At 39.0% G+C, this 16,215-nt stretch overlaps 1 protein-coding gene across 3 annotated transcripts in view; it reads right to left on the bottom strand.

Moving 5' to 3' along the window:
• Positions 1 to 16,215, bottom strand: part of NKAIN2 (sodium/potassium transporting ATPase interacting 2) — a 551,739-nt gene that overhangs the window by 8,128 nt on the left and 527,396 nt on the right. For 2 of the 3 annotated variants that reach the window (XR_011140188.1, XR_011140189.1), the window contains exons 6-7: positions 4,493 to 4,574; positions 517 to 782 (exon numbers count right to left, since the gene is read on the bottom strand). Coding sequence is in view for 1 of the 3 variants with exons in the window: in XM_068938176.1 (XP_068794277.1) it covers positions 4,493 to 4,574 (82 nt within the window). In the remaining 2 variants the exon portion in view is untranslated. The remainder of the gene's footprint in view (positions 1 to 516; positions 783 to 4,492; positions 4,575 to 16,215) is intronic. The other variant, XM_068938176.1, reaches the window with a different exon arrangement.

Below are 16,215 nucleotides of genomic sequence, written 5' to 3'. Positions count from 1 at the left end.
ATTCCCTTCAATATTTGGAGAAAGGTAGGATCCCTATAGTCAGAGACTGCAGTAAAGTAAGTACCTTCTATTGAAAAAGCAATTCCTACAAATAGTTCTCTGTAGCATGAACACACATAAGCAGGCATAACGTATGTGTATACATGTGGGTGTGTGCATGTAAGTGCGTGTGTATGTCTATATTTATATTATATGCATATATAATGCACAGATTCTCAGACTTCACAGAGTACAAGGCAAGCCAGCTTCAATTCAGGACTGAGCTGCTCTTGAACAATTTCTCCATGGCATTAGGCATAAGCATCAGACATGCATTTTTTTTCTGCTTCACCACTTCTTTTCTTGAACAAACAAGTTTTATTGTGAAAAACGTAAACAAAAATTTCTCTCCCCTCCCTCCTTCCTTCACTTTTCAGAGCAGTGTTCATGCAGTGCAGTCTCGTTCCGCAGTTATAACTGTACTTTTTCATGTGCAGCAAAATCAGTGCCATAGAGCAGCTCTTAGTGTTTAGTCACCTTCCTTGGTCACCTCCCAAGGGCAGAATTCTCTCTTGACAATTGATTTCCACCATCTTATTGTGTTCTTGTCCCATTGTCTGGAAATGAGCACTGGCATCTTCAAGGCAGAATGCCAACAAGCTGCTGTTCTGGACATCAGCCGTGGCACACTGCAAAGAGGTACACGAGCAGTGGATCTGTCCCCTTCTGTCTAGAATGCATATTCGTTTTGAAGGGACTGTCTGGGCTTCTTGGCTTGTACAGCACAAAGCACGCTGTTGGCACTTCAATAGCAAAAACAGCCATTTATGTCTAGGGTAGATAAAAGTCATGGTAACCCCACCCCTCATCCCCAAACCAATGTTTTATTTATATCATATTTTTAAATTGAATATATTTTGCTCCTTAAAAACACGGCAATTTAAATTAAATGTGAAATTGTGACAGTCGATGAGAAGGAGAGCTGTGACAGGAATTCAAAGCCTAAAATATAGAGAAAAGAAACAAAGTAAGTCTGATTCTAATAATTCTAACTATTTAAGGAAGTAGTAGCCAGAGAGTCACCTCGATTCACTATCGATGGGCAATGCTTCCTTTTTCATAAATCAGCTTAAGTACCAAACATCTTTCAATAAGTGTTTTTTTCCTGAAGAGTCCTTTTCATTTACGGTAGTTTTACGTAGCTAATCAAGCACCATAGCAATATGCTGTGTGCATTTAAATTTAGTTCAAATGTTCTTATCAGTAAAGCTTAGCTGATACCACAAATGAAAAGTAAAAATTATTAAGTAAAAAAAAAAAAAAACCCTGACACAATAGAAATATAAAAATGAGGGGTCCGAATAAATTTAATTTAATTATTTAATTGCATGCATAAGTTTGTGCAGGTTCCCTATAGCCTTCAAACTAACAAAATGAAGAGCTAACTTTAGCATACAGGTTGCATAAACTGGTTGCAATGCTGTGTCTTAGCAGTTAGCAATTACTAAGACCTAGCATTCCTTCAGGATAATAATTAAACTGTGCATGTATAAAACAGTTAAAACTGATTTTTAACTCCCTTGATATAAATCTATCTGACTGGAACTCAAATAAAATTTTGTGTTGATGGAATTCTGTCATCGTTATCCACTAAATCAATTCACCTCTGCAAATAGGATGTTAGTGCTGGCTGAGAGCTACCACAGAACTCTATATATCTTTAAAGTCTGCACTATTTCTGTAAACGAATCCATCTGGTAAATATGAGGGGAGGGGGAGAGGCAGTTCTCTGTGCTCATTACTCAAATGCATATTGAGATTTGCATTTTAACAGGACCTGTATAATCATTAGAAGCTGATATTGTTTTGGTACGCTCTTCAAAGCTGAGGCCATGAGCTCTTCTTCACTTTTGCAGCATGCCTAACATGCTGCCCTGTAGTTACTACGACACTGTAAATAACAAAAAGAAGTATTATTTGTGCCTTTGGAAGTAATTAGTAGCCAGACAGTATGAAGGAAACTTTCTCCTCTCTCTCTCTTTTGTGAGCCCAGAGCTCCTCATGAGTTGCACTCAGTTTGAGACTGAATGGTAGAGCACGCAAAGGTGGCAACAAGCTACCTTTATATTTTCTCAATCTTTTTGCAGGAATTAGACTTGATAATGTTTAATTTATCCTCCACTGACCATTTACTACTGTAACAGTTGATAAATTCGTTGAAATATATGGATATAGTTATATAGATATGTATGGATATAGTTACAGCCTGGACACCTATGAGAGCATGGTAAAGGTCCTGATAAAGCAGAAGAGCTTTACTGTTCTGTTCCCTACTTTTCTATGTTAAATGATTCTTCTAATTTACTCATCCTCCGGGGATGCTGAACATTGTAAAGTACAGGTGACATTGGCCAGAGAGTTGTGTAAAATCCTTTATTTTTTTTTTTCCCCTTGAGAACTATGAAGGTGAACACTGGTATTCTTCTGTGGACAAGAGCCCTGGGGAACTGAAGTCTTCCCCCCAACAAATAATGCTTTAAAGCACTAAGCATAGCCTGCCATCATAGTATCAGCGTGTTGTGACTTCCAGTATATGTTATTGCTGTAAACAGTGCTACAAGCAGATCAAACCATGGCTTGATTAATCTGACATTCAAATTTGTCACTCTGCTAGCTAATGGTCTGCCTATATCTACAGAGCAACTGCAGTGTGAATACATATGCATGTGTTCCTAGCGTGCTTCAGCTGGAAATAATAGAAAGGTATTACTAAATGCTACATAATTACTAAATGCTTGTTTAAGGACAGACTGCAGCAATTCTAGACAAGCTTGTCAAATTCTGTACAGTCACAGGGAAACACGAAGTGTCTTTGCTTGGCTGGTGCTGGAATGTGATTACACTTTTGTGGGTTGATTGGACAAAATGTCAACTTATATACTGATTTTTGTCTCCCAGGTAAGTTAGCAAAATCGCCTGTACTCTAGTGAGGAAGCAGCAGTGAAATAAAGTAGAATACAGTTTACATGGATTCATTATGTATCTCTTCATCTCAGGCACAAGCTTAAAAATATTGCCTTTTTCTTTCCACAGATCTAGTATTCTTCCCAGTCAGTATGAAGAGGCTCAGTAAATGCAATCTGCTGTTCTGGAGGAAATACTGAGAGCATAAAGAGAGTGGGATAATATCTCAGCTAGAGGGCTCCATATGTTGATGACAAAGTATAGTATACTGAGAAAGAAATAGGATTAGAATTGTTCTAAGTATCTACGAGCCACACACAATACAAGGAAGGAAATAACATTTTCTAAATGTACAGCACAGTGCCAAAAATATGGGTGAAAAATCTTTACTTGAGCAGAGACAGACGGAAAGCTAAAGTTAAAATGGCATTGGAGATATGCACTATTGTAATTGGAGATTATTAAAAAACTCCTAGCAACGCTGCCAAAGGGCCTGATCCTAAGCACTACCCCAGAATCGATTGCTCCGCTGATAAATGAGAAAATGCCAGCTCCATGCAAAAATCCACTAATTTATTAGCAGATTTGCTTCCAGTTATCAGAAGAAATGAAATTATATTCAAACACGAATAGAGAGTATGTAGGATGGATATCGCTTGCCTATATTTAGTTCTTTTCCTCAAAATAAATATTCAGAAGAGAAACAAAGAAAAAAGTAAATATTACCCCCTTGTGAGTTATCACAAGCTGTACTTTTAGCATGTAGGCCAGTGATGGTAGATAAAAAGCAATTCAAAAGGCTACAGAAGTGAAGTAAGATTTATCTGGGGAGTCAGGACTGCTCTGAACTGCACCTGGAATCCCTGCAAGAAATACTAGGAGATCATTATTTCTGGACCCAGTTTACGGCTGGGTGTGGGCTGTAGTGTGAATGTGCTCCAACTGTGCTGAGATTTGATTTCCTCATTAAACCCCCAAATATATCAGGCTGCATTTCTAGAGAGTGGAGGGATCTGTCAGTCTTACTGGTTAGATACAATACTGTCTTCTATTCAAACTGATTTTAAAAGGGATATGTTGTTATAATTTTTAAACTGTGAAGACTGCAAAGGAAGTAGAGCGGTACCTCACTGAACAGATGTTCTCGTAAGACAAATGCTAAATGCATCTACTAAATTTATCAAGTTGTTGAACTTTTGCTAAATCTTAATAAAACCACTCTTATGCATCCAAGTCTTGTTCAGATTTGACTAGTTTTTACTAAAGCAAATTCTCATTGCCTTCAAGCAGAACCTGCATGAATGAAAATGGAGTAAAATCAGGTGAGAGCTCAGTGTTATTTAAACAACTGTGACACATTGTATTTTGCCTTCAGAAATCATTATCATGAAACAGAAGGGTAACGTTGCTGCTTAAGTATAACTTGAATTCGGTCTGTCAAAAAGGCTTCTGTCTATTCTGAATTTTTAAGTCACATCATCCTTCAGCTTAATGATCCTTTAATATCAGCCTGGCACACTGCAGAATATCTCAAAAGTTAAGTACTTACATATACATGGGCTGTAGCTGCAAATGAGATGTCTTCTGCGGGCCTTGATAGCCGTAAGAGTCAAATCCACCTATAAAATCAACTGAAGCGGAGGGGAAATAGCTTTCATTAGCAACATCTTTTCAGAAGAGATAGGCACTATCTTTCAGAAACCACCCAACACATGGATTATTTTTGATGGAACCTTTAATAATCTGTTAAAATTAGACCATCTAATTGTGGAGATGCAAAAAAGGACAGAAAATGGAAAAAGGCAAAGTCTTTAGAGTAATGATTTTAAAATTAATCATAGGAAGATAATAAAGGATTTTTAAAAGCCCTCTGTCTGTCAGAAAGTGCTACACATCACTCTTTTCCAAGTAGACCACCTCACTGGAATACAAAGCCACATTCTATTTGGATATTACAAATGCTACAAACCATTTATTTATTGGCATGAATGCATTGCTTCTGACTGTGATTACCGTGTCAGGCTTGCTGACATACTGTGGTTCAGTGATGTAGAGGAGAAAGCATATTGATCCTACTCTGTTTGAGAGACAGAAGTTTCTCTGATTCCCGGCTTTGACATTTGGGTTGAAACGCACAAAGAGAGGGCTGGAGCAATTTATCTGAGCTTCAGAGATGAGACTTCACAGATCTAAGAAAACCAGCATTTCTCGCAAGACGCTGGCGGTCTATGGGAAGATTGTAGGGGGATGTTATTTATTAATTCACATCACTGCCAATTCCCAGTGGTCTTCTCATGTTTATTTTAAACAATTTCCAGGGCCATTCAATCTTGTCTGAGTCTGAGACCCCTGCTTTTCTGCTGAAGCATATTCTCCGTACAGGTAAAAGTATGCCCTTTGCTTCCTTTGCACCAGGACCCAGCTATTGGCTTTTAGGGGTTATTTGTGAGCAACTCTCATCCCTGAAATACTGTCTCTTACATACCAGCTGTGAGTTTGACTTTACTTGGATAGAAAAAAGGCAAAGAGTTCAGATACAGAAGTGCCTTCTTCACAAGTCTGGGCACTTCTACTTTCAAATAGGCTCTGTGTAAATCAAAAGTGAAAAAATAAATCTTTGGTATCATTTAGTTTCTTATGGCACTAAAATGAAGTAACATTCACGTAAAAACTCATGAAATATGAATTTAAAATCCTTGATTTGAGAACTTTCACAGTGGATGGAGTCCTTAATATTTGCATTTATGAGATTATTTTATATTAAGGTAACTCTCTATGTGCTCCACACTGAACAATGCATTCAGATGTGGTCCGGGAGTGTTACAAAGCCAAATTCTTGTGCCTCTTTGTCCGCCATCTAGTTTCCAAGCACAGAGCCACGAAAATACTAGACAAGACTGCAGTGATATGTCTCCACTGTACACACAGACATGTTGAAGCTGCCCTCCGCCTTCTTCCCTGGCCAGAACGGGCCCCAGGAAAATCTTTCAGTCTATCCTCGGCTCTGTGGCAGTATTAAATATACCTGTGTCCTAGAATGATATTTTACTAAATTAATCCCTGACATCTCTAATGAAGGAGTTTCTATAGTCTATCTGTGTTGCTTTTTCCTCTGCATAACTTCCTAATGTCTAATTTATACCTAATTTCCTGCAAATTAACTACTTTTCTACTTTTTTGCCTTTTTTCCTAAAGGACATGAAGACAAATGAGATCTTTTTTCTTTTATAACTACTTTTAAGCATTTTTTGAAAAGTATTTTCATGTTATCTATCATCTTTTCTAGATTGAAGCCTAGCTAGTTCTTTCAACCTTTTCTCATGGCCCACTTTTTCCAAACCTTTAAATTTTCTCTGTTGATTCTTCTTCTAGCCACTTCTATCAAAATGCGGTGCACAAATCAGGGCTGCCTGGTATAATTGCCATGCAGGTCTTGGGTAAAGCATGTGGAATAGTGTTTTTGTTTTGTTTTGTTTTGTTTTGTTTTTTTTATTTTGTTTTGCATCTGCATCATACTACTCATGCTTAATAATCATGTTGTGAGCCCCATACACCTCAGATCTTTCTGTTTACCTTTTGACACCAGTGGTAGTCTAGCCAGTTAATTCCTATTTCGTCAGAATACATTTGATTTCTCCTTCCCCGCAGGAGTTCTTTTACACTTCTCTACAGAAATTCATCTTCTTGATTTCAGGCCACTTCTCAAGATCATTTTGAGTTCCAATCCTATCTTCATAAGTGCTTGAACCCCTCCCAGTCTGGCTTCATCTTTGTTTTTTTACAAATGCTCTCTCCTCCATCATTCTTGCTGTTAACTAAAATAATGAAGAGAATTATTTCACTAGCTGAGGTCCCTCTGGGATCCCATTTGAAATGTTATCTCAGCTGGTTGATAACTAAATTTCACATACAATTCTGCACACCACCTATGATGATTATATCCGGACAGCGTTACTCTGGCTTGCTTACAAAAATTTCGTAGGATCAAAAACACGCTAAAATCTAGATAAAACCCACTTATTGCTTCCTACTTATTCACTATCTGAATGATCAGACAGTGTTATAAATAACTTTATAACAATATAATCATGTCTTTGGAAGCATATTAAGTTTATAAGCTCAAATGAAGAATTCTCCGTAGGATTATTATTCAAATACAAAGATTACAGAAAGGAGATTGGATAGGTCTTCGCTGTAGCTATGGTTTGTTGGATTTTGCCCAGTTTTTCTTTTTTTCCTCCACTCCTGACCTCTGATAACACAATTCAGAAAATATATGTGTTGGACTGAATGCACAGTTGCTGTCAACTCTTGTCATTTTATGGATGTTATGAGAGCATTTGCCCTTCTTTGCATTTTTTGTGAACTTCCCAGGAGCTTTCAAGCAACCAGCAAATCATTATTATAAAGTTGCAGGCATGCATCCTCTATTTTGCAGACATGAGGTGAAAGGTCTTAAGGGTATTTTTAGGGTCATCCTCAAAAAGCTAAACTGACATATTAATGAAAAGATTTCTGTAAGTGAAAGGAGTTTGTGGACACATGAGAAAGATGTATGCTTATTTTCTCTGTACACATTGTGTCTTTACCCTGTTGCACAAAAGTAAACACAAAGTGTTAACAAGCCGTATTGTCAAGTGACAAACAAGACAGGCTTGTAGAGACATTTCTGCTTTAAGCTGACAGTAGAAGATCCCACATGCGCAACCAGATGATAGTAGGGCAGAGAATATTACTGTGACATTGCTCAAAAAAAAAAAAAAAGGCTTCTTACACACAACAACAAACTTTTGCGAAGTAGGCAAAGGAAAAGGTAGATAACAGAATGGGAACTCCAAAGCAAAAGAATTTCAGTAATTTCTTTGCAGTAAGTTTTCATTTTCTTCATAGTGGCAGTTTCTCAGTTAGCACTGCAAAGCCTCTGGTGCCCAGAATGTGCTAAAAGCTCCCTGTGGACTCTAAGCCAGTTTCTTAAAACATGCAAAATGCTGCCCTTTCTGTAGGCATTTTATCCTGGCTGTGCCTGAAAGGTCACTAACAGTGTCATATGACTGATACGTTCCTGGCAACAGTAACATGGGATGAATAAAATAAGGCTTATTAGCTGAAATGCTGCAGATGCTTCCATTCTTAACCTTATCCATCAAATACATTTTTTGACTATTATGTTTTACATTCATCTTACATGTCACTGTTACTAGAAGTGGCTCTTTTGTCATGTTATGCCTTATAGTAAAAGCACATGTACATATATAAACAAATACAGAATCTTGTTCATTTGAAATAATTGATTGCTGAGATGCTTATTTCCCTAGCTGGACTGCCTTAATTGTGATAATAATTGTGCTATTTATTTGGAAAAAAAGTGCTATAAGAAATTCAGCCTAGGTGTTTTGTTTCTCTGCTGATGTTAAGGGGCTTTTTAGGCATATGATTATTGTTACCACTGTACCACAAACATTTTCTGGGACATATGGTCCAAAACAGGGACATATCTTCTATTGCTAAGCACCCACAGGGATGTGATGTTTCAGCCTCTGCTCATAGTCACAGTTCCCACTGCCTTTGGTGTATATCAAGACAGGATGAAAAGCATAAATGCATTTTTCATTTCTGATTTCTGGAAGTTTGTAGTGTATGAAGGGACTGAGAAACATTTACACAAAAGAAGAGCCCATTAGCATGGATGTGCGTATGGGAGAAGGGACTCTACAAAGCTAACAGTGAGACGCAATAAAACTCAAATTAACAGATGGGCAAAGAGAAAGGAAACAGTCTAGAATGAAGGCAACAACAACATATTCCTGTAGAAAGCAAAAAAAAAAAAAAGATATCGAAAAGAAATCAGATTGGATGATATTCTCCTCACAGAAAGTTTCCTCTGTAAAATATAAATACAGAAGGATAAAGATTCAGGTCCTCAGCTAATATGTAATTTTATAGCTTCAGTGACTTCACTGAAGTAGTGATAATTTATATGAGCTTAGGATCTGACCCCAAGAGTCATTTACGGCATGTGAGTATAGAAATATGACAGACATTATGGCTTTCCTTGCATTCTAATAGGCATGTAAAAATCAGTGCAGACTAGATATGAAAGCATTTAGAATTCAGGAACAGGACGAGGAAGAGTAGCTTTATCTGTAATGACAGTGAAAAGGAAATGTTGGGAAATATCCATATACCTGGCCAATCTGTGACCTCCGGAATGGATGACTTCTTGTCTGCTTTCAGACCCTCTCCTTTTTTTGTTCCTTTGCTGTTATCTTTCTTTATCTTCCTGACTCTCCCTTCCCTGCCCTCGATGCATGAGGCTACTCCTCTTCTGGCAATGAATATATTGCCAACACTCAACTTTGGATTCCCCACAACATCCCCCCAACAGGGAAGACTTTTCTGTTCAATGACACAGCAATTACATTTACCCAGGGCTCTTGGTATCTAACACTACAGTTGTTCTTCTTTTTTGACCTCACCAAATGCAGACTTATAGGAAAGCTGCAAGGCTCATCTCTGGCTAGGTTACTCCTCTCTGCATCCTGCTACTGATTTCTTCTTCCATATTGCGTCAAGTAGAATGTAAATCTTTTTATGTTCAAAGGCCTTTATAGAGTTTCCACAGCAATCTCCCTTCCTTCCATTTTTAAAAGCTGAATTCCGCCTCATGGTGCCAGCTTGACCTGCATGCTTATAACATTTCGAAACACTTTCTCTTCTTGTGAGAAGTTCTTCACAAACGGTGAGAAGTTCTTCACTCTCATTATTTTCTCTAAAAGTCTTCTTTGTTCTATTGGCAATGGTTAGGTTGCCAGTGCACTAATATTCCTATCTACCACATTGAATAACATTTGCTCATTGTTTCTTTGTGCTGGTTTTCTCTCTGTGCCCACCTAGTTGTGTATTATCTGATATGTAGATTGCAAGCTCCAGGAAATGGGGATTTCGTGTTTTTACACTGCTTGACGTCCTGGTAGGCCTTAAATATATTTATGAACCTGAAGTACTAAAATAATATGAAAAATTTACAGTTATACATAGTAAAGATGGTACCATTTAAAAAGTGCTAGTGACCAGGGGAGCATGTGTGCATCTGCACATGGCTGTTTTCTGCCGATGCGCATCACTACCAAATCTATTTCCCTTGTGATATCACATACACAGAATGTTTGATGCAGACATGGTGCATCTGACATGCGTACTGTTAAACTTACTGCACACTGGCTGAGGAAGCCAAAGATTTGGTCCCTCTGGACTCAGGCCTCAGAATTGCAGTAAGTAAACTTCACTGCCACAGTAAGGCACTCTCCTGTGCATGTAGCTGGGCGAGAGGAGAGACGGCAAACAAACCAAAGCTAGCAATTTCACAGAAGGGACTGTTGGTGTAGAAGTGAATATCTGAGGCAAGAAAGAGCTGTGCACAAATGCTGAAAGGTATCAGCAAAACTGGCCAAATTCAAAAAAAAAGAGAGAAAGAAAATTAGGCTTGGTTATAATAACTTTGGAAAAGAGACACTTGGAAATATCAATAAAATATAATTTGGAAAAAAATATAAAAGAACATAGGGGACACCCATGCTCTTGCAACTTTGCCAGTATCCTGCCACCCACCTCACTCTTCGGTGAAGCTGCTTCCAAGCCCTTTAGTGCTTTAGCCTTTGCATGCTCTAAGCATAGCTGGTGGCAATAATACGATATAGTACACAAGAGGAGGTTTGCTTGAATATAGTCCCAATAAAGTTTGTTTACAATGATAATCAAATGTTGTTGGTCTTCAGGTTGAGTGTACAGCAATTTAGACTGACAAAATAGGATAGAGCCAAGTACTGACAAAGCAGGGAGGAGTGTATCTGTCAACAAATAAGGCTGTGCCCTTACTGATGGGACAAAGGAGAATTCTGAAATGGGTTAAAGACCTGGACACGCTTTCCAGTTTTTGCAGTGTAGTGTATGGCATTTCTGTCAAATAACCAGTAACTGTCTATGTGTATTCTTAGTTTACTGCACTTGTGAGATGAAACTAAAACCTCAGCTTTTTAACTGCAACCTCCTGAAATTTTTGAGTGCTATGATGTCTGCAAGAGTAGCAAAGGGAATACAAATTTCTGTGGAATTTCTCAACTCAAGTTCTGTAGCACTGCCATTATCACAATGCCATTTACTTTCATTATAGCCAAAGTCATTCTCTCATTGTTTATGTGTCTCAGACTAACTGACTGAGAGGGGACCTTGTCAAAGGCAGAGCCTTGTGGCAGGGTGTGAGAAAGATCACGCTAGGGAGCAATGCATTAGCAAGACAGGGCTGGCCAAGAACAGGAATGGCTGTTGGCAGGGGGCAGGAGCCAGGACCATGGCTGAGCAGAAAGGCACTGGGACTAAATGACCAAGTGCTGAGAGGCTGGAGGCTAGAGGCAGAGGCAGGAATGAGGCTTAGGCAGCTGGAGGCAGAAACAGGGCCTGGGGATAGAGCAGGTGAGAATAAGAGGCAGGAGCCAGGAGGAAATGACTTATGCGTAACTGCAACAATGAGAAATGCTGCACTGTAGCTGTCAGTTACCGCTCAGACCTCATAAATGCAGCAAAACCTCCTGTCAAGCTTATAGGCCAGGCAATAAGGCTGTGGTCAGGTAGGCTGCCATTTGACTGCTGCAAGGCTTTGCGAGGCTCATGCAAACCTACAGTGGGGCTAGTCCAGGGCTCCCTAAAGAGTATTTCAGGAGAGTCTTTTAAATACCTGCACCCAGCTGCATGAACATTAACAGTCTGCAAATACATTCTTTTTCTAAACCAGACAGACCTGGACACTGCTGGATAACAGCCATTTGCTTTCAACTTTTTATGCTTGAGTACACAGCAAAAAATATACCCCTTAAATAGTTTTTGACTGACTAAGCATCCTAAGAATTAAAGAAAACGTAGGTTAGACGGAATTATCAGAGCTGATCAATTGAATTGTTAGGAGAAGATTGCTCTAAGCCAATTCATTGCTGCAGGTAAGTGATAAAGAGAGGAAAAAAGAAAGGAGAGAGGAGAAGAAAATGTCTGGGTCAGTGGTCTCCAAATGTGACCACCATACTAATAAATTAGAACAAGAGTCATTAATAGATGTAACAAAGTGGAACATTAAGGCCCAAATCTATGAAGCTAACAACGTAAGGCTAATGAATATCCATCTAGATATTTAAAAGGAAAAGTAATAAGAAAAACTTTAACAGAAGACATACAAGCAAAAACAATTTAGTGCAAAGTTATGTTTCAGACATCTAGGAAACTCATAGCAGCTCATGTTGACTCAGTGGGGAAGGCACTAAGGTGGTGGGAAAGGGTTCTTTTCAGGACCACTGGAAATGGTTGATGAATATGGTCTACCCATAGCAGCTTTGCACCTCTCCTTGGTGAGATGTAGCCATCCTTGCTGGAGCTCTTTTTTAAGTCAGACTGAGCTTTGCTGGCAAAGACATGCAAAGCAGGTACGTTACACTTACTCAGTTTGCCCGAGTGTGAGAAGGCAGTGACAGGCAGATCTATAGCAGCTGCCCAGTGAGGCTACTAAACTCGGCTGGGAAGGTAGCACCAAGGAAGCCTGGGCAGGGAAGGGGGCTCAGAGCCTGCTGTGGCTGGTGGATGGATCTTTGCTTGTGCTCACTGTCGATCTGATTTGGAGGGTATCTGTCGGTGCACTGGAAGAGAAGTTCCTCCAAAGGTCATTTCGGTAGTGTTTGCCTCCAAAATCTGGCTTCAGGTTTTACTCAAAGTATTAATAAATGATGCAAATCTAAATTAGGTATTTCAACAGTATCAAGGCAAAGCATGTCAGCCAACCTGAACCTACTTTCCATTCAGTTTTCAATTTGCAGAGATTCTCAAATTTTGACCTTTTTTTCCTCTCCTGAATGCAAGTTTTATTTATGTTTAAACCTCAAAACATTTTTCTGGATGGGGAAGATCGCTTCCTATTCACCTGTGGTAACATTCTGAGAATTTGTTCAAATCATCTGTGGCTTTTGTTGTCAGAAATGTCTCTAGTTACTACCTCATTTCTGCTACCAATTTGTAAAAAATACGTGGGACTTGGTTATATGAGTTATATGTGCTGGACTTCTTTTTGTTCCTCTCCTCAAATAATTAATTCATGAGAAGACAAGTAATAATTTCAAAATGCTTTGGCATAAAATACATCTTTCTTTGTAAAACTTTTGTTAACCATTCATTTCCTTTTCAAAAATGTGCAGATCTTTTCCAACACCTCTGTGATACGTCTCTCTTAAAAAGATAAAACATGGATGATGAATAGTTAAAAAATGATGCAAGGTAGGTATATCCCCCTGGCAGTTACAGTGCATTGATTTTATTAAGCAGTATCCCATTGTGATGAGCTGCTGGAATAGAAATACTACTTCCTTCAAGCTCTATGTTATGTTATTTAGACATTTTTCAAACTTGAGCTTGACAGTCCCCACAGGAGGTGGTGATGGATGCAAGGGGAGTGGCAGGGAAGACAGTGAGAGAGAAGGGGAATTAACATAGATGGAGCCAGAAATGGTACCATTTTCCCCTGTGTGATTTTATTTATATATTTGCCTCATACTACATTCTCGTCTCCTAGGGATTCCCTGAATATCAACTTCATTAGTTATGAAGGCAGCAATCCATAACCAATTTTCTTTTCATGTCAAGCTTGTTCATGTATAAACCCAACCCTTTTGTTGGCAACGTTTGCAATTAATCCTACAAACAAAGAAAATGCAAATTGTACAGTCTACCCTAAGCACCCTTTCTGACTCAAGGCTCTGACCACTATCTATTATACACTAAAATGAATTGAAATTCCCACTTTGAGTCTAACCTAATTTTCTAGTGATAATAGGCATGGATTCCCAGAAGCACTGTATGCATCTTGATAGTAACATCCTAATTTCCTTTCCTGGTAAATGTTTTAAATAAGATTTTAGCACCAAAGGAAATTAACCTTTAAATTAATTGTAATTATAAAATGCCATCACTGATTTTGTCTTCAGACTAATTACTTGCCATTATTTAAACAAACTGCACCTCCTCAGAGCTTTAAGTTTGTTTCTCTATCTGCAGTACGGTGCCAAATGATCATGGATAAGGCTATATAACATCTGCCAGACCCTGTGACAACTAGACTGCTCAGTTCCATTTTCATGTCAAATGTAGCCAGTTTTAGTTGTCATATCTTCCCCTCACAGGCTCCCCCCCTCCCTTGCTTCAGCCTAGCACTCAGCTGCTCAGATATTTCTGGCATGTGCTTTCCAGCTAGTGACCGAGCCTTGTGGGATGCAGAGGCTCTATGTTCTGCGTCAGTGAGAACGAGATGCTAAACACCAGCTTCTGTTTTTATTGAAAGCTCCTTCCAAGACACGACATGACTGGAAATAATGACGCAGGAGTCAGCTATTGCTATTTGCAAAAGCTTGACTCTGCACAGACATCTTAGGAAGTTTACTAAATGTTCTTGGTGGCACTGTGGCTCTCCAAGCCTGCTCTTTTTAGGATGACAAGTATGAGGCAGTGGCATCGATTTCAAAGGTTTCATCCGCTCGGCCCTTCCACCAGCATCTTGACAGCTGAAGGCATCCTATTTCCCTCCCTTTGGCTTACTTAGTTCACGTAGCAGTCACTGCAGTAAAAGAAACTACTAAAGGAAAAAGCTTCTAATTTAGCTGCAGGCTGTAAATTGGAGAGTGCAGCTGAGCAAAAACAATTTGATAAATTTCAAATGTAGCTTCAGCTTTTGTAGCCTGTTCGTTGAATTCTCACTCATGAATGACCGGTTCAACAGCTGGAGAACAATTGTATTTTAAATATTGGCTTTTATTTGTTTCTATGCTTTTTTTTGATGCTTCTTTGGACTATCTAGGCTCTTTTTAGCATTAAGCAGACAAATTAGACCAGTGATTCATCCTGTTGTGAGAGAGGTGGCTAACATAGGGCAAATTGCTCTTTGAAGTCACCTTCCTACCACCACTGACTGCAGCAGAAAACTTGGTCATTAGTTTGAACTGTAGTCCTAATTATGTATGTCTGTAGTTAAGGTGAGATGAATCCCATCCTTGACATTTTGTGGCATCAGGAAGGAGCCCAAATAAAGCAAAGGTGATTCTCCTCCTGATACCACTCTTCTTTTATGATAGATTCTGTTTCTCTTATTTTGAGGACATAAAGAGCGTCAGGAGGCAGAAATCCCCTCCCAATCACAAGATCACAAGATCAATAATATTGCCACTTAAGATGAGGAGGGCAGATGGTGAAGGTCTATAAAATCTTTTGCAGCATGGGTAAGGTACAGACAGAACGATTGTTCAGTGTACAGGAAGAATACGTTACACAAATGGTAGGTGCAAAATGAGAAAAATATAGGAGCTAAGGAACTCCTTTCCACAGGATATTACGTTTGATAAAAATGTTTTTGGCTCATATGTAGAGAGACATGTTCAGGAAGAAAAGCCCAATGTGGGCAATTAAATACAGCAAGACCACTTCTGGTTAAGAGAGTCCTCAAACCTCAAGTTACTATTAGAATTTTCTGGGAAATAATTGTGCATACTTACTGTGTTCTTACATGCCTACCTGGCAAATATATATCTAAGTAAGCATCAGCCATTCCTCGTTGTTGGATACAGGATATTGGGCTAAAAGTATCTCCCTTCCTATGTTTTGTTACACAATTGCAACAGATAACTCTGCATTTGTAAGCTGTAGCTTACACTGACTGCAGCTGGGGTGTCACCATCCTGCCGGGGAAGAGACCTGGCAAGCCTGCTGAGAAGGAGCTGCATTTAAGTCCAGCCTGGACTACAGAAAGCTAATTTCAGTCACCTTCAGCCATTCCCTCAGCCTTCGTTTCTGCTCCATATCTGCTTCATTTCTGTCCTTCTCCCATCCTAATCATTTCAGAATTTATAGCCATATTCACCAGAAAAAGGGAAGGGAAAGAAAGAAGCAGAATTAATAGCTGAACGTTTGCTACCAGTTTGTCTGTCTTTGTCTTTGTTTTAGAGGTTTTAAAGCAGGGATGGAAGCAGAGGTATTATTTTTCTGTAACGTCTCACTAAGCAGATTGTGAAAAGCATTTGGCTCAGAAATAAAGTGATACCTGAGCACATTCTGCACTTCAGTAGTGCCTTTCATCCCAGAAGCTCAAAGTTATGAAGCAATACGCCTGCGAGTTTGTCCCCATCATTATTTTTCATTTTAAATATAGGAAACAGAAATACGGAGAGGTTAAATAGACTGCCCACAGGTAGAAGG

Source organism: Struthio camelus, chromosome 3 (genome assembly GCF_040807025.1).
Source record: "Struthio camelus isolate bStrCam1 chromosome 3, bStrCam1.hap1, whole genome shotgun sequence".
Lineage (NCBI taxonomy): Eukaryota > Metazoa > Chordata > Aves > Struthioniformes > Struthionidae > Struthio > Struthio camelus.
The sequence above is the reverse complement of the archived record's forward strand: the minus strand, read 5'-3'. Positions and strand labels throughout refer to the sequence as shown.